Below are 17,381 nucleotides of genomic sequence, written 5' to 3' on the forward strand. Positions count from 1 at the left end.
CCTTCGGGTGATTAGCACTGAACTGTAATCTTTGACCCCCAACAGATAACCAGCAACCCTCGCTCTAAAGCGCTGAGTGTCAGAGATTGCAAATAGTTCCGATATGATTGGGAATAGTTACTTGTTGTGTTACCCTTTACCTTCTTCCATTTTGCATCATTGCACTTCAGGAAATGATGTTATCAAGGTTTAAAATAGTTGAACATGAATTGGTGGCTGAACCAAAGTCACGAAGCAGAGTCATTGCAACTTGTCTCTCATTAGTGAGCTTCTCTGTCATGATAAAATTCTTTCTTAACATTTGCTATATAAACAGAAAGATGGAAGAAAAAAGAGCACCCAAGAATGCAAAGATAAAGAGGAACGCAGTGTTCAGTGTTTTGACCAAAATAGATTCAGAAGAAATGTATACACTCCATACTGCGCACAGAAGTCAGTTGGTTCCTCTAAAAGAATCTTTTCACTTAATTGCAATTTTTTTTTCTTTTTTCTTTTAGCAAATAGAAACTGAAAATGTCTTCAGTATAGTCAAGTTTATCTACAACCCCAATTCCAAAAAAGTTGGGATGCTGTATAAAATGTAAATAAAATCAGAATGCAATGATTTACAAATCTCATAAACCCATGTTATTCACAATAGAACACAGAAAACAGAACAAATGTTCAAACTGAGGAAATGTACCATTTTAAGGAAAAAATAAGTTCATTTTGAATTTCATGGCCGCAACACATGTCAAAAAAGTTGGTAGTTGGGGAAACTTTCTATGTCAAACTCTAGAGGGTTTCTCTTTCCGAAAGTAGTACCTCATTAGCAAACTGGTACCATTAATCGTGGAAAGAACTCATGACGAGTGTAAAATCTGAGTGTTTAGTATATGGGTCATCCTCTGACTCTTTCTGATTCCAAGGTCACATGAGCTGGAGGTCACTCATGACCGAGGCGTGTGATGAGTATTACACAAGAGCCTGAGCTGATGGCTCACATGCTTCATACCAAATTACCACTTTTATTTGAAAATACGTAAGAATCCACTTGTATCACTCTCTTTCTCTTTCTATGTATTTGTGTGTGTGTGTGTGTGTGTGTGTGTGTGTGTGTGTGTGTGTGTGTGTGTGTGTTCTTCTAAAGTGTTTCCAATGAACTACCTCTGAATTACCAGGTAAGATCAATTCTTGTACCACACCCTTACAATCTTCTGCATCTCTTCTCACTTAATTCGGAATAATCGGTCCACATGACACCTTTAGAGAATCTTACACCAAAGGCAGGCATAATTTAAAAAAACAATTGTGAAAACTGGTGCAACTTTTCTGCCGTGTTTGTTCACCGTACAGTCATACAGTCAGAAAAGTTTCCAGGTGGAAATTACATATTTGACTAAACAGCTGATTAGGAAACAATGAGAATGGAGTGATTTATATAAACTGTTTAAACAAGGCTTTAAGAACATTACGTTTGCATTATGCAAATTAGTTTGCATATTAGCAGATTAGTTTGTGGTGATTTGTTTCTTATAAAGGTTTTTTTTTTTTTTGTACATTTGTTCATGACTTTGTGTGTCAAGTCTCCAGAAAATTGCTTGATCTGAAAAGGCAAAAAGTTTTAGTAGTTCTTTTTAAACTGCATTTCCATATAAATGTGTAAGCTGTGAAATGTAACGTTCCTATTACAAATGTCGAAAAATACGTGATAAAACACTATCTTTACCGATAACGAATTGTGATTATTACACGTTATCCCAGTGATCACTGACTGACCGTGCTGGGCAAAATTCATAGGATAATATATATATATATATATATATATATATATATATATATATATATATATATATATATATATATATATATATATATATATATATATATATATGTATATATGTATATATATATATATATATATTTATATATATATATAGGCTATACTTGTTTAATTTGTTTAAGTAAAAAAAGCAATCTTCAAAAAAGCTTTAAAATCTTAAATTAAAGACTGTTACTCTACAGAAATCTTGAAGTTTAGTTAATGGTGACAAACGATATCTTTCTCAATCTTGTATTCCATCTCAACTGTGTTTCAGTTGGTACGGATCTCGTGGCAGATTCTGCTGCACCACCAGCTGAGACCCGTCCGGCCGTGAGGTCCTAAGCCTACTCCCAGACTGTCTGATAATTAGAGAAATTAGCGCAGCAGGACAAACGGCACACTTCCACCACACGAGCCATATGGCAGCCAATTTAGTGACTGTTTCACTGAACAGGCCGGATTAGAGTTGGCACACACACACACACACACACACACACTCATTCAGTATCTGTTTAACTGCATGACTGAATGTAAAAGGCGTGTGCTCATGTCATGGGTGATAAATCTGAAAATAAACCTGAATACACTTTGTTGTTGTTGCTGTTGTATTCAAATAGTCCCCCCCCACCACCACCACCACCATTTCATGCTGTTCATATTTACAGTATGAACAGTATTTACAGTTGTTCTGTTCCATCTCTGCTGGCTTCTCCGCTCTACATTGAACTTACACTTAACAAAACCATACCAAAAAATACTTCTGTTCATACTACTGTGACATTTCCAGTTTGTGATTGCACATGATTAAAGTGCAAAATACAAGAGCTTAAGGCAAAAACAAAACAAAAAAACACCACCAAGGAAACCCCATAGTTATTGACACCATGTGCTACAGCATGTGAAGAATGACACAGACATCACACCCAGAGTATTTCAGTTTAGCTCCTGTGAATTTTGCATGAAAAAAATCTATTGTATCATAAATATATTAAATATTTGATCTGACCTAATTGATGCCATGCACTGTTGTTGTGTAGGAGTGTCTTACTGTTGTTCAAGGTTGTCTTGATAAAATACAGTACAAATATGCTAAAATCAGCTGATATGCATACACATCCGATATTGTTTTCTTTAAAAACTAATAAGCGGAAGGACTTCACAGTTAAACTCTTTCACACAAAATCACTTACATTCTAAATATGATTAATAATAATAATGTATAAAGCATACATTTCATACAATCAAAATAAATAGAATATAATATACAAAATATATAATAAAATATCATTTAATGTCACATCTCTCTCTATATATAAACATTTCCACTTCCAAAAATGCATTTCCTTTCCAAATCCAAATGCAATCTTTGCCATTTGTTACAAGATCTGATATCTGATATGTTTCCTGCCATATCTGGTACTGATACTGATACTGATTGGTGCCATCTCGATTAAAATGCTTTATTTATTATATATTCCTTATATTTTCATATTTAACGTCCACCTGAAGTCAAAAGCCAGCTAGCAAACTTATCTATCCTTAGTGATACGTTGGATAGACATGGGGGCGTGTCTATACATTTTAAAATGAGAACCGGTGTTGAGATGGTTTTATACCATATTTTTGGCATTTAAAAATATATGTTTTTAATTATTTTAGTGACTTAAACAGTGGCATTATGGTTTACTTTAAAAACAGATCGTACTGAACAAAGTGGAGAAGTGATTTATCACAGTATACGTGAAGGAAATGATTCCCGCATATGCCTGAATTCATCTCTTTCGTTTATTTTCTTTCTAAAGTGAAGTGAAGTGTGTTAGAGAGAGCAGGACGACCTGCAGACAGATCTTCTCTTCGACCTGCTCCACATTTCCAGCGTTTTCTGAATGTAGGTCAGGTGAGGAGTGTGTGGCCTGGGTGAACTGTCAGACTGTTGTGAAGGGGGGATGGGGTGGTGGTTATGAGGCTGAAAGCAGATCGTTCATTAACAGTACGGAGCAAGGAAAAGCGTCTGAGTGTGTGATGTCACAGCCCCGATCCACCATCTGCTTTATTTCTTTCCTCACGTTCACGGTGCCTGAGAAGAAGGCAACGTTACGGTTTCAGTTGGCACTGCTGTCGTCCCAATTGGACCTCTTCAGACTAATCCTGAGTCACGTGACCACGGGGATTTCCCCGATTGGATGCTCACGGATGTTCAAAAGCCTGGCACGAGTGAGATGCTGACAGTTAGGTGGCATAGAGGAAGAAAAACAAAAACAAAACAAAACAAAACAAAACAAAACAAAAACGGCTGGAACAGAACTGGATTTAGGAAGTGAAGAAAAGATTTAGGATGTGTTTGTGACTGAAGAAGAGAGAGGAACGAGGGATGACGTAACCAAAGAAATGACGATTGAGTAACTGAATGAGAGTTAAGTAAGTGGAAAAGTACCTGTGGATGAATGGATGGATGAAAAACAGCGTTGTCATGGAAAATTAACTGGTTTATTTATTTATTTGTTTTTTAGCACAATGTCAAGGTCATTAGATTGAAAATGGGATTCTGAACATGAATAACACTTATTCATTCCAATCATAAGACAATCACAAGTCATAATCTGCTATATTTAACCGGATCTTCTGGCCTGGTCAGTGTCGTCCATGTGATTATATGATAATTATTTCTCTATTTTTGTATTGCCTTTCCTTGTGATTCATCCGAGACTTTATCCACCCTTTGTTTTTAGTCGTCCTCGCCCTTTCTAATTGCAGGGCATAGTGTGATTAGTAACAATAGAGCCAGATTACACAAAACCTCTTGTACCGACCCACGTACTTTCCCTGGATTGCATATCCAGCCAGAGCTCACTTTTCATTCTGTCAACCTTTTTTTTTTTTTTTTTTTTTTTTAATTTGGACACATAACACGTTGGACATGGCAGTCCAAATATTCAGTGTGTATGAAATTAATGAGTCACAGACCAAACCCACCAAATTCCTCCAGGTCACCTGTATTTATATTTGGTTGCTACTACCATATAATGTTATGGACAAAGAAGAATTCTGTATTTCATGTGATCAGTACAGATGATTGGTTTACAGTCATGATATAATAAAAGCCTGTTTGGATTTCTTTCATGAAACTTAAACCTTTTATATCTTAGCATTACCATAGAAAGCTAAGAGAAGAACCTCTGCCCTGAAGAACCACAGCAAACCGAGCGAACCAAACCCAGCCCCTGAATCAGGAAACAGAAGACGAGATGAAGCAGGAGTCATGTCTCAGGAATGTGAGCAAGTGGCGTGAGGTGGATTTCGCTCTCAACTGCACTTACATCGTCCACGATCAGCCGTTTGAGCCTGATTTCGACCTTCCCAGAGCCATGACGTCCATCCCTGGCAACCTCGCCTTCTTGTATGGCTCTGACAACGAGGTGAGTACAGCAGTCATGATGCAAAGCGTAAACTCCTTAACATACGTAACATTGCACCTTTACTTCTGGCTTTTACAAAGCACTGACACTGGAGAATAAATATCTTGTTGTTAATGAGCTGTTACTATAGAAACGATGATGTGTCAGAATGAGGGCATTCATATAAAACCAATCAGATTTGAGATATCATTCCAGCTCTGAGAGTCAAAGAGTGGTTTGATGGCCGTGTGTGTGCGTGTGTGTGCGTGTGTGTGCGTGTGTGTGTGTATGTGAGGCTTAGTTTCACTCAGTGACAGTCAGGAATCAGAGAAGCTAAATGCTGACAGGTGACATGGCCACTGATTCACCGTAATTGCATCAATTCACTCTCTCTCTCCCACATACACACACACACACAGTCTTTTCTATTTTCACTCTCTCCTACTCTTTTGAGTTTCACTATTGATCCACATCACACCACCTTTTTCATTCTCTGTATCACCTACTGAGAAAGATGAGTGTGTCAACGCATGGCTTTTGGACTCTGTGTGTGTGTGTGTGTGTGTGTGTGTGTGTGTGTGTGTGGTCCAAAGCTGATCAGAAGACTCATCGTTACGTGCGTTATCTGCTCAGCGTACTGTCGTTATGATGTGAAGCAGATTAACATTACTGGATTACTTTCGCTCTATCAGCCCTCTGTGTGTTTGCTTTTTTTTTCACTCTTTGCTGCGGTTGTCTTCTCTTCCTTCCTCCTCCATGCACACTCTCTCCATCTGACAAACTCACTCTCTCTCTCTCTCTCTCTCTCTCTCTCTCTCTCTCACACTCTCTCTCTCTCTATCTATCTATCTTTATCTCACCCGCTATCTCTCTCACACACACTCTCTCTTTCGTCATTGCTAATTTATTATTTTCTAAAATAGATGGCAGATTGTTCCTCTGTCTCATCCTCGGTTATTTTTTCGTCTTGCCATGCAAATGGTGTGAATTTGCGGTCCTCGGTTCAGTCAGGGTGTGAAGTCTGGGGAGAAAATAACACCCTCACACACACACACAGACACCCCCCCCCCCACACACACACACACACATACTTGTCTTACAATACTTGTGAGGTCCTTTCACTGACATAGTGGGTACCAACTAATAGGAATCAGCCACAAAGTCAAAAGCGTCAGACATTCCTATCCTTCTGGGGACGTTTGGTCCTCACCAAGAAATAAAAACATGCCAAACACACACACCTCTGCACACACAGAGCATTGCTCGTTAATATTTTGCATAGAAAGAAAAAAAAAATCACACTTTCACCAGACAGACTTCTCTCAGTTCGTGTGTGAAAGTTCCACACTCAAAATGAAAAATACTGCATAATTAAAAATCAAGATTATTATTATTATTATTATTATTATTATTACTAAGCACAACACAGAAGAGGCCTATACTGCCCACTTCTCTCTCTCTCTTCCCTTTTTCTCTTTCTTTTTCCTTTTCCTTTCTGCCTTGCTAATGCAGACGTTCACAGGCTAGCAAACAAAACCTTATCAAAAGGTTCTCACGTTTTAGTATTTCACAAAAACGCTTTGACGGTAATGCATAAAGCAATCGTGTCAGGTTTCACACTTCCCTGAAAGCAGACCTTTTTCCTCTAGTGGTTTCCCTCCTCATCTGTTCTGTGAAAGTGTCTCTCGGGTGCTCGTGAAGCATGCAAACTTCTTCCTGGAAATCCCACAATCCTCTGAGCGTCCCGATTCTTGGACAGCCCCTGAAGTGTTGCCATTCAGCTCTTCCTTCCTTTTTTTAAAGACATAGAGATCTGGGAAACTGTCTGGGGCTGTGAAGCTAAATTCTCATGCATGGCTTTTTTCGACACATCAGACATTTTCCAGTTCTAGATTTGATTCCCCAAATCTGAGAACATAACATGGCTGGTATCTTCTTCATGGTGGACGATAAAAGGAGTTCCTGAAGGGTTCTTTATAAATTTTACCTGTATAAACAGTATATTTATGAAATGGAATCTGTTTAGTTCTACCTACACTCTCAGATATAAATATACCAAATTGTATATTTCCTCATTGTACAAGCAAAGTTGGGACATTTTTGTACCTTCAGTTTGTTTTTATCTGGGATGGTATGTTAAAAGGGTAAAAAGGTACATCAGTATTTTTAATGGTATAAACATACACACTATACGAAATTGTCAGTGACAAGAAAAGTACAGTTTGTAACCTTTATAAAAAGCCTAGCTGGACAAAACCGAACAATATTCTAGGGTACTAGAGGATACTGTACTCGTTAACCAGCTTGGGTTCCCACATGGCACACACATACACACACACATACACACACAAACAAACAGGAAGTAGGTTAAGCCTTAACGATTAACTTTAGTTCCTGGAAGAAGACAGTTGAGGAGTGAAGGGAGTGTGTTCAGTGAAGCTTGAAGCGGCACTTATTCTACTCCAACCCCCAAAACCACTACCCCCTCCAACTGACCCCCCCACCCCGAGGTTAATCATAACAGACTGACCAATTATTTATGCAAGATTAACAACGAACAATTCCGCTGTCACTTCTACTCTCATTTCCCATCTCCTGGCCCTGACTGTTCCTTTTTTTTTTTTAAACAATTTTTCTCCTTCCACCTCAACTTTCTGAGATCTAACCTAATCATAAGCTTCTCCAGTTCTCCTTTCTCCATCTCCTCCAATGTAACATGATTTGATATGTAATATGTCTTAAATGGAGTGCTAGCTCAGATGTAAGATGGAATACACTTCAGAAGGATGTGAGCTGCCAAGCTGTCACTGCTGGGCCTTTGAGCAAGGCCCATCACTGTCAACTGCTCAGTTGTATAAATGAGATTAATGTCTGGATAAGAGTGTCTAACAAATGTTGTAAAAGACGTTTTTAAAAAGACACATTGGGAATGTGAAGCAGGCAATTCCCACTTAAATGCTTCCTGAGTTAGCATAATGATGACGGGAGAAAAGGGAGCAAAACTGGCCACACTGTCTGGGTAAGTGGGGCATAATCTCTCTCTCCTGTCAATCAGAGCAGCATTAGCCAATCGTGGACATTGTCATGGAGGAATCACATGGAAGCTGAGAGCTGGCTGGTGGGGTATTTGGCAGGTGACCAAATTGGGTAGAAAAATTTGGGGTAATAAATGCTGCCTATTTAGGTGTCATCTTCCTAAATGTAACACAAAGTAATCAACAAAATTCAGAAACGTGTGATATTATGTGTTGAGTACCGTCTGTCTGTCATGCTGTTTTTAGCCAATAAGATGATAATGAGTTGCCGACCAAGCCCACTTGGGGTTAGTAGGTCAGTGGAGCAGAACAAGGGGAAAGTGGACATCTAGGTCTGCTCAGTCACCTCAACTCACTCAAGTTCCACCTGTCCATATTTCACACAGATAACTTCCTGTTCAGAGGTCATGAGTGAATATTGGTTCCATGAGTTCCAGTCACTGACTGCAAAGGCTATTCATCCCAGTATTAAAAATAATCCTAATAGTTATGATTATATTCAGTTGTCCAATTACTTTTGAGCCTGTGAAAATGAAGGGACTGTAAAAAATATCTGTAATTCCTAAACGGTTAATTAAACATTTTTTGTCAAACCCCTTGAATTAAAGCCGAAAGTCTACACTTCAATCACATCTTGATTGCTATATTTCAAATCCATAGTGGTGGTACACAGAGGCAAAATTATGAAAGTTGTGCCACTGTTCAAATACTTATGGACCTGACTGTATATACATAGATAACGATTCAATAAGTGTCAATTCATTACTGATCCGATATGATTCAATTCAGCACTTACAGGATTTGATTCAGCACTGATATGACTCGGTTCAGCACGGATATGATTCATTTTAGTACCAATACGATTAGGTTTAGGTCTGATCGCGTATGATTCACTCACTCACTCACTTTCAGTAAGCACTTTATCCTGCTCAGGGTTGAGGTTGATACGGATCTTATTCTGGGAACACTAGGCATGGCGCAGGAATACACTCTGGATATGACGCCAATCCATCACAGGGCACCAGTATGATTCAGTTCATTTAAATTTACGCTTTCCACCATGGGAAAGTCCTCAGGAAAGAGATGTTTACACTTTAAAGCTGTGGTTTTTTTTTGTCTTATTAACATCAAGAGAGAGAATAAAGAGAGGCTGGCATGTAAATCCTTTTTCTGGCATGTAAATTGTTGAGGTTGTAGACTGTTGGACCGATTTTCCGATCTGAATGATTTTTTCTTTACACCACTAATAAACCAGTTATTCATTTGGAAGCACGATAACAGGGACACAAGGTCAAAGGACAACTGCAGATGTTTCACACCACTGTGTACTTCTTGTAGAAGTACAAGTTCTTCTCCTCAAACAGGACTCAGGGATCTTCTGGCTCTTAGGGTTGTGATTTATCCTGGCCAGGGTCTTGGTGGATCGAGAGTCTATTTTGGGAACACTGGGTGTGAGGTGGGAATACTACACCATGGGGGGATTTAGTGTAATCCACCCATTGGTGTGTTTTTGAGAGATGCGAGCAAAACGGAAATCCTGGAGGAATCCCATGTGGATACGGGCAGCAAACTCCATACAGACCGTAACCTGTGATGCAGCAATGCTAACCTGTGTATCAGCGTGCAGCCCAAATATGATTCAGATAAATAAAATGATATTTTATAGCAGTGTATTTCGATTCTAAAGTTGGAAAGAACTTGATTTATTGATTGACTGATTAAGTGTTTTTTTTTTTTTTCCAGGTGACAGGTGTTTTCAGTAAGGAGTATCTACCCCGGGGCACACGCTTCGGCCCCTTGCAGGGTGAGATTTACGCCAAAGACGAGGTCTCGCCTCATGCCAACAGGAAATATTTTTGGAGGGTGAGTGAGGCTATGCATTTAGACTGGAAGTATAACTCAACTTCTGGCAACCATGCTCATTGTTTATGCGCACTCACACTGGGAACAATGTAGCTAGACTTGTTCAGGAAGGAATTTCTGAGGAAGCGCCCACATGCGCTCATGCGCACCGTGCAAACGTGCAGGAATACACAGTGCCCCGGGCTTAGCTGGAAAATACATAGGAACTTTGCAGAGATCTGATCTTATCCGCGTCAGTGTGGGTTCCTGGTTGGCTTTCGCAGTGTCGAGAGAAAAACATATCATGCATTTAGTCCCCAGAGAACTTTTTAGTAAGTGTGGGTCCTTGAACAGGCGTGGCCGCAAAATGCTGACACATATAGCAAAACACTTAATATCACAACACACACGAGCTCATAGAAAGAAAGTGTGTGTATGTGTGTGAGAGAGAGATTTGTATTCACACCTTGTATGTACAGCACTTTCATTTTGATATAACATTACAGTATTACATTTCTTTCATCCATTCCCATTAACCATCTGTTTTGCTTTTTGCACGTGTGTGTGTGTGTGTGTGTGTGTGTGTGTGTGTGTGCACGCACAGCGGAGTATGAGCCACTCTGGGTTTTCCAGTGCTGACTTAGTCCCCTTAGGGCTCGCCAGTGCCCTTTCCGTCCCTTATTTCCTGTAAAATCCGTCCCAACTTCCTGTTCACTTACGGCTCCTGTTTCTAATATTCACTCAGGTGTGTGTGTGTGTGTGTCTGTTTGTAAGTGCGTCTGTACTGTGTGAAAATCTGTCAAGTTTCAAACACTTACACTGCGCACACGTGTTGCGTGCGTGCGCGCGCACACACACAGAGAGAGAGAGAGAGAGAGAGAGAAAGAGAGAGAGAGAGGAGGTAGAAGCATGCAACATTGTTGTTTTCTGTTCTTGGCTCCGCCCCCTTGCCTTTTTAAAGGTAAGTGGAGATTTGATACCACTGTCAGAAAGAGAAACACACACACACGCACACTCTCACTCTGATAGACAGATACTCGCGCTCAAACACACTTGAGTGTTCAGAAAGAAAGGCTGAAAGAAGGAACGGGCATGAAGAGCAAGCCTTACATGGCAGAGGTGAATAAACTCACTTTTCCACGTCACTGATTTCTGTGATTTCTCTCTCTGTCTCTCTCTCTCTCTCTCTCTGGTTGATTTAATGTCTGGAGGTGGTGATATGGAGTGATTTTTGGTAATGAAGTGGCGGTCTTAATATTAATTTCATCTTAATTTAATCAAATTTCTCAAATTAGACCTGTGAGAAATGTCTAAAGGTCATTTGTGTATTAGCTATTTTGTATGACTTTTTTAAAATTGTTTTATTGTTTTTTATTGTTTTACTTTTGAAAATTGCCATGTGTTTCCTTTTTTTAATGTATTGTGTTGGTTGTTTGGCTAAGATTTCTTTCTTCTCTCTATTATTTCTCTTACCCGTTTGATTGGCTGTTCTCCTTTTCATTCTCTTCGCTGTTATACTTAATAATAATAATAATAAAAAAAGCATATTTATGATATATATGTTTATATTATATATAATTTTTATGTTGTATATTTTATATATTATACATTGTTCAAGTATTTTATATAATTATAAAATATCTGTAATTATTTATAATTATATAGTTATTTTATTATCTCAAGTGCAGAGATGTTATTAAGCAAAGAGCTGTACTTTTGCTTTTTGGAGTTTAAAAAAAAAAAAATTTATCAAGAGGCATTTTTATGCCACTATGTTGACCAAGTTATATTTATTCATGCTCCCAGTAACCATTATCTAACTTCTTGTCTTTCAGATTTACTCCGGCGGGCAGCTTCACCACTTCATTGATGGATATGACGTGCAGCGCAGCAACTGGATGCGTTTCGTCAACCCAGCGCGTTCCCCGTCTGAACAAAACCTGGTGGCGTGTCAGAACGGGCGTGAAGTCTTCTTCTACACCATCAGGCCCGTGGATCCACAGAGAGAGCTGCTCGTGTGGTATAGCCAGGAGTTCACAAAAAGGCTGTGTGGACACGCGGAAGAGCAAACAGACGGCTTGAAACCGAGTGAGTATATATTGTATAGTATATACAATATAATCGGGATTCCTCAAGGATCTCAGATTTCAATCAGCTGTATTCTCATCATTTTGTAGGATTTGCCTTCCATCTTAGAGCTCAAAGGCGATCCATAGTTCCCTCTCATTCTCTCGTAGAATTTCTAACTTTTCTTTTTATTATGTACTTTCTCTGCAATGTAATAGCATGCATTGTCATGGCACTAGTCAGTTTTTCCGCTAGCCACTGTCTGGATTATCTGTGTATCTCTGATCAGCTGATGTGTGTGTGTGTGTGTAGGTAGGGGTTCATTAGCAGGTTGGCTTACAGGTAAATGCAGCTCTCATCCTCGTCTACTTCGAAAAACAGATTTACACAAATCACCTCACACAAAGAATAGTCACAGCTGTTGTTTCTACCTTGCTGTCCTGTTTTTTTGTAAATGAAAGTGTTTAAATGGGTGTTATGTTTTATCAAAGGTGAAACCTTGAAAGAATATCTTTCTCACATTGAGACATCCTGCCAGACAATGGCCTTTAGTGCGTCTGTTTCCTGCTCTATTCACTGCTCAGACAGAAAGAGAAAGAGAGTGCGTGTGTGTATTGTACACACATATTTACTGTTGTGCCTCCATGCTGGCAAACCTACAGTGTGACTTTTGAGCTGATGACTCTCTCTTTCTCGCTCGCTCTCATTACACAATCACGTCTAATTGTTGGAACGTCCCTGTACAGGAAGCTTTTCCCATCAAGCTTTGTTTGACTTTCCTCAAGCTTCTTTCTCTGAAAAGTCTCGCGTCACGTCGGTTGGTTTACAACATTTACTTCCTGAATTGAGATTCAGAGAAGTCTAATGAGTAAAAAAAAAGTGTTAAGTCACATCCACAGCTCGTAGTAACTGGGCAGACGAATGAAGAAAAAAAAAAAAACAGCGTGTGGCAGGATTGATGGGCTGGAATTTTTTCAAGTCATCTGAGGATGGCTTGGCATCAGCATGTGAATACTTCTATGATTGCTATGATAGAAATTTTGAGGGAATTCCTAAAGCAGGGGTCATCAATTAGATTTGAAAATATAATTTGGTCCAGAACATGCATATTATTTTGTTTTTTTTTCTTCCTCTTTGCGTTTGGTAACTCCGTCTGGTTGACCATTTTCACTTTCCTATTTGACGGTGCATGCTGCCCGTAAAGGATTTGTTCACATCAGGTTTGAGGAAGCAGGCCTCGACCACAGGGCAATAATCTGTTTTTGAAATCTCCTTCCCCTCTCTGTAAGAGATGATGATGATGATGAAGCCATACTCCATGATTTGGCAGTTTTTTGAGTCACATTTTATTTGTGGCTTAGTGGTTTTCTGTTTACCTGCTCAGTGTGGATGGGATCGTGTGGTTTCCACCGTCATCTTAGTTCCTTGTCAAATGTGTCAGTGACTGCTGAAGCTGAGGTCGTGATAAAGGATTTTTTCCTGTGGTTAGAGACATCTGCTGACATGGTGAGTCAGCACAGTTTCTGAACGAGAAGTATGACTGCTACTCTTGGCTTCTGTGTTCTCATACACACACGCCCACTGAAACACACACGCAGTCAGTTGTGCACACCCGTGAACTCCCACACACTAGTAATCAAGGTGATGTGTGATAGCAGTACTGACTCTACATCAGATAGAAACTGTTGCAATATATCTCCTCTTGTCAAACCAAAACTGAAACATCTGCCGTTTACCATAAGTGAGGCCATGAGAGAGAAGGCGATGAGTAGGTGTGTGAAGGCCATGTTGTTTGTTGCTGTGCCTCTGATGATCTTTTTGCTTTCTCCATCGTAGAGCACTTTGGTGGTGATGTGATTGAAGCTGACCTCCAGAAGTACTGCCTACCTCAGTGGACCTGCCATCCCAAACAGGCATCACAGCCTTACAGCCTCCACAGTCAAGAAGAGGTAACAAAGGAAGGAAAGGACGAGGTTGAGGAAACTGAGGAAAAGATTGACGTGGAGGCCATTGAGCCGGACACGCCACCCAGCACTCCAGATCAGCACTTGATGGACTCCAGTAAGAAGTTTCCCCAGGACAGAACACACAAATCACATCCTAAGCTTGTTTCTCAGTCGTGCCCTGACCGAGACCTTCCACTGCATCCCCAGAGCTATTACCAATCCAGGGAAGACTTGACACCATACCCTTCTCTGCCACACACCTACCATTTTTTGCCTACTTTTGACCCTCATTATCCCCAACTCATTCTAAGCCCTTACACACCTTCTGTCCCCTCTATTCCACCCCCCAGAGGACCATTCCACTACAGCAATGTCCTGGCAAGTGAAGCCCTGCCCTTTTCAGCCATGACTCAACCAGGCCCACTCCCTGTTAATCTTCCTTATCCTGTCCTACATCCTCATACCAGCTTGGAAGAGCGGCATATGAATACATCACCTCCCCACGGTGCCCCGGCCTCCCCCGAACTCTACCCCCTCATGAAGCACTCCCCAGGGTCTGAGCATCCATGCGAGGAGGCCATCAACCTCAGCTTGGCTGCTATGCCAAAGATCAGCTCTCTGACATCATCATCATCATCATCATCCGTGTCACCACAAGGTCCAGGGTACAAGTCCCTTCCATACCCACTAAAGAAACAGAATGGAAAGATCAAGTACGAGTGTAACGTCTGCTTCAAGACCTTTGGCCAGCTGTCCAACTTGAAGGTGCGTGACGCAGATGTTCTCTGGGGTGAGTCAAAGGGGTGTAACCTTAATGAAGATCTAGTAGGTTCTAATTAGTAAGTCTTTTTTTTCAGGTGCACTTGCGGGTGCACAATGGAGAGAGGCCATTTCAGTGTCCACTGTGCAAGAAGAGCTTCACCCAGCTGGCACACCTACAGAAACATCATCTTGTCCACACTGGAGAGAAACCCCATGAGTGTCAGGTGAGAGCGATTTAAATAAATAAATAAAAGTAAATGAAAGTATAATAAATGCCACAGTGAAAATTCATAACTGAGTAATGAGGGATTATTTTATAAGAATGTTTATGAATCTGTAAGAAAGTGAGAGGAGTAGAAATGTGGGTGTGTGTCATTCGCACATGATGACATGCACCCAAGGCATTGTTTATCTGCAGGTACAGTACTTTCACCTACTCCTTAAGCACCTTTAATTAATGCCCTGACTTTGTTGTACATTAATCCCTAAGTGCGTGACAGTGGTGTCAACCTGTTCTTTTTATATCTCAGACATGACGCACCCTCTTGCCCAAGAGAGAGGTTGAGCGCACATGATATAAACATGTCTAACTTGCCCCCTGCATTCCAAGGCGAGATAAAGAGCCCATTGTCATAAAGCTTTTGGCTTGCTCGTGTTTTGGTGCACCTTTTTCTTTATGGCCTGCTTGCACAATAGGCCTGAGTTAAATAACAAACACTGCTTCTGTTGACTATCCCACAGGTGTGCCAGAAGCGTTTTAGCAGCACCAGCAACCTGAAGACACACCTGCGCTTACACTCAGGAGAGAAGCCCTACCAGTGCAAAGTATGTGGGACCAAGTTCACGCAATACATCCACCTGAAGCTGCACCGCCGCATGCACAGCTCAAGCGAGCGACCACATTGCTGCCCATTGTGCCACCGTGGCTTCCTCCATCACTTTTCCCTCAGGCTACACCGTCGCTCGGGATGTTGCACCGCCAATTCCCGGCCTGAAAGTCCCGAGCTGAGGTACGCCTCTGAGATCCTCGAGCAATTTGATGTCAGCGCTGAGGCTGAAGCTCTCGTAGAGAATTCATCGGAGATCGAAGTTGATGCTGCTCTGGAGAGGTGGCTGGAGCTGGACGATCGACCCAAACCCAGCCACTTCAAAAAAGCCTCGGACCCTGACCTGCTGAAAACCTCCGGACTGGGGCAATGGCAAGAGAGAGCCAGCGTGGTGCGCTTTGGTGGTGAAGGAAGAGTACAATGAGCAACAAAAGGAAAGGATGTTTAGATTCCAGTCCCAGAAGTAGTCTAAAAATCATCTGTGTTTGCATGTAGTATATTCCATTAAAACAAAAACAAAAAACCTGAGAGCACGAGAGCTAAACCAAGCCAAGAAGCACCAAATACATAAACAGCATTTCCAAAGACGTAATAATTGCACTTAAGCCTTCTGTTCTTTGGGCAGAGAGTGAAGACGATCAGTTACATCATGGTACTTGTTATATTTTGTTTTGTTTTGTGTGTTTTTGAGTTCATATTAACTTATTACTCTCAGTACTATTTGTGTCTGTTTTTAGAAATATAGAAAATGTCATTTTTGTACACTGTTATTGCTGTTGTTTGAAAAATAATATCGACTTTTTTTCCCTCAGGAAATGCTGTCAATCAGGGAATTGTTAACAATATATACAAAATATATCAGGGCTTTGTTGTGTGAATGTTTTCCGCGTACGCCGTTTCTGAGGCACACTCGCTGTAACTCGAGGTATAAGAAATTCTGCAAATAATTATGCAATCTTTGGTTTGCAATCTTTTTTGATCCTACTTCTTTAAAGAGAAGTCAGACTTCCATTTTATTATTTATTATTTAGAGAAGTCCTTTTTCTTTTTTTTTTTTTTTTTTGCTTTCAGTATAATGTAGTAATTCGGTCGTACAACACTGAACTGAACTTTTGGTGTATTTTCTTGAGCACCAAATCCACAGCAGGAACTGAAGTTATTATTGATCCCAGGACACATTGGGTGTAATTTATTACTGTATTCTTTGTTCTAATTTATTTAACATTAGCACTGGAAAAAGCAGGATCTCGATCCATGTGCGTGGTTACTGTTACGTAACGATGACAGGAATTCGTTTATGGATTATCTTTGTTTTTCATGTAGGATTCTTTTGTACAGTTTTGTTTACTCAGTTATTTTTGATGTTGATACTTTATATGTCAGAGTTTATTTTCACTGAACTTTTTTAATGTAGCACATTAAATATATTTCATCTAAAATTTCAGTGTTTTTCTTGTTTGTATTTGCCATTGAAAGAATTACTTTACAAATTGATTTTAAATTAAATTGTGGCCAAGTCTCTTGAAATGAGAGAGCTCCACATGGAAAAAAAAACAAAACAAAAATGTTGGATCCAGGGCTTTTCTTTTACCTGGGGAATTTTTCCTCTCTTCCTGCTTCTTTCTTTACATAAAGAGAGTTTAAAATTTTAACGGGAAGGACTAAAGCTCGCTAGTTCACTATATTTATGCTAACTATCAGTG

At 40.1% G+C, this 17,381-nt stretch overlaps 1 protein-coding gene across 3 annotated transcripts; it reads left to right on the top strand.

Annotated features, from left to right (window-relative positions):
* Window positions 1-4,070: 4,070 nt before the first annotated feature.
* Window positions 4,071-17,117, top strand: prdm1b (PR domain containing 1b, with ZNF domain). 3 transcript variants are annotated; one of them, XM_017460980.3, is made up of 7 exons: window positions 4,071-4,222; window positions 4,951-5,220; window positions 9,978-10,097; window positions 11,912-12,164; window positions 13,980-14,854; window positions 14,947-15,075; window positions 15,593-17,117. In XM_017460980.3, exons 2-7 carry the CDS (start codon window positions 5,050-5,052, stop codon window positions 16,100-16,102), a joined length of 2,058 nt encoding a protein of 685 aa, XP_017316469.1. In that variant the 5' UTR covers window positions 4,071-4,222; window positions 4,951-5,049; the 3' UTR covers window positions 16,103-17,117. The 3 variants fall into 3 exon arrangements, with proteins under 3 accessions (XP_017316469.1, XP_047006841.1, XP_017316478.1); XM_047150885.1 differs by lacking the exons at window positions 4,071-4,222; window positions 4,951-5,220 and adding an exon at window positions 9,193-9,258; XM_017460989.3 differs by lacking the exons at window positions 4,071-4,222; window positions 4,951-5,220; window positions 9,978-10,097 and adding an exon at window positions 11,042-11,195.
* The last annotated feature ends 264 nt before the right edge of the window (window positions 17,118-17,381 follow it).

This window comes from Ictalurus punctatus, chromosome 2, assembly GCF_001660625.3.
Source record: "Ictalurus punctatus breed USDA103 chromosome 2, Coco_2.0, whole genome shotgun sequence".
Lineage (NCBI taxonomy): Eukaryota > Metazoa > Chordata > Actinopteri > Siluriformes > Ictaluridae > Ictalurus > Ictalurus punctatus.

What these genes read in the sequence shown, in the direction of transcription:
- prdm1b (XM_017460980.3), top strand. Translation starts at nt 5,050, where the DNA reads ATGAAGCAGGAGTCATGTCTCAGGAATGTGAGCAAGTGGCGTGAGGTG. An exon ending in GCCAGCTGTCCAACTTGAAG is followed by an intron (nt 14,855 to 14,946) that starts GTGCGTGACGCA and finishes CTTTTTTTTCAG; the next exon opens with GTGCACTTGCGGGTGCACAA. An exon ending in AGAAACCCCATGAGTGTCAG is followed by an intron (nt 15,076 to 15,592) that starts GTGAGAGCGATT and finishes ACTATCCCACAG; the next exon opens with GTGTGCCAGAAGCGTTTTAG.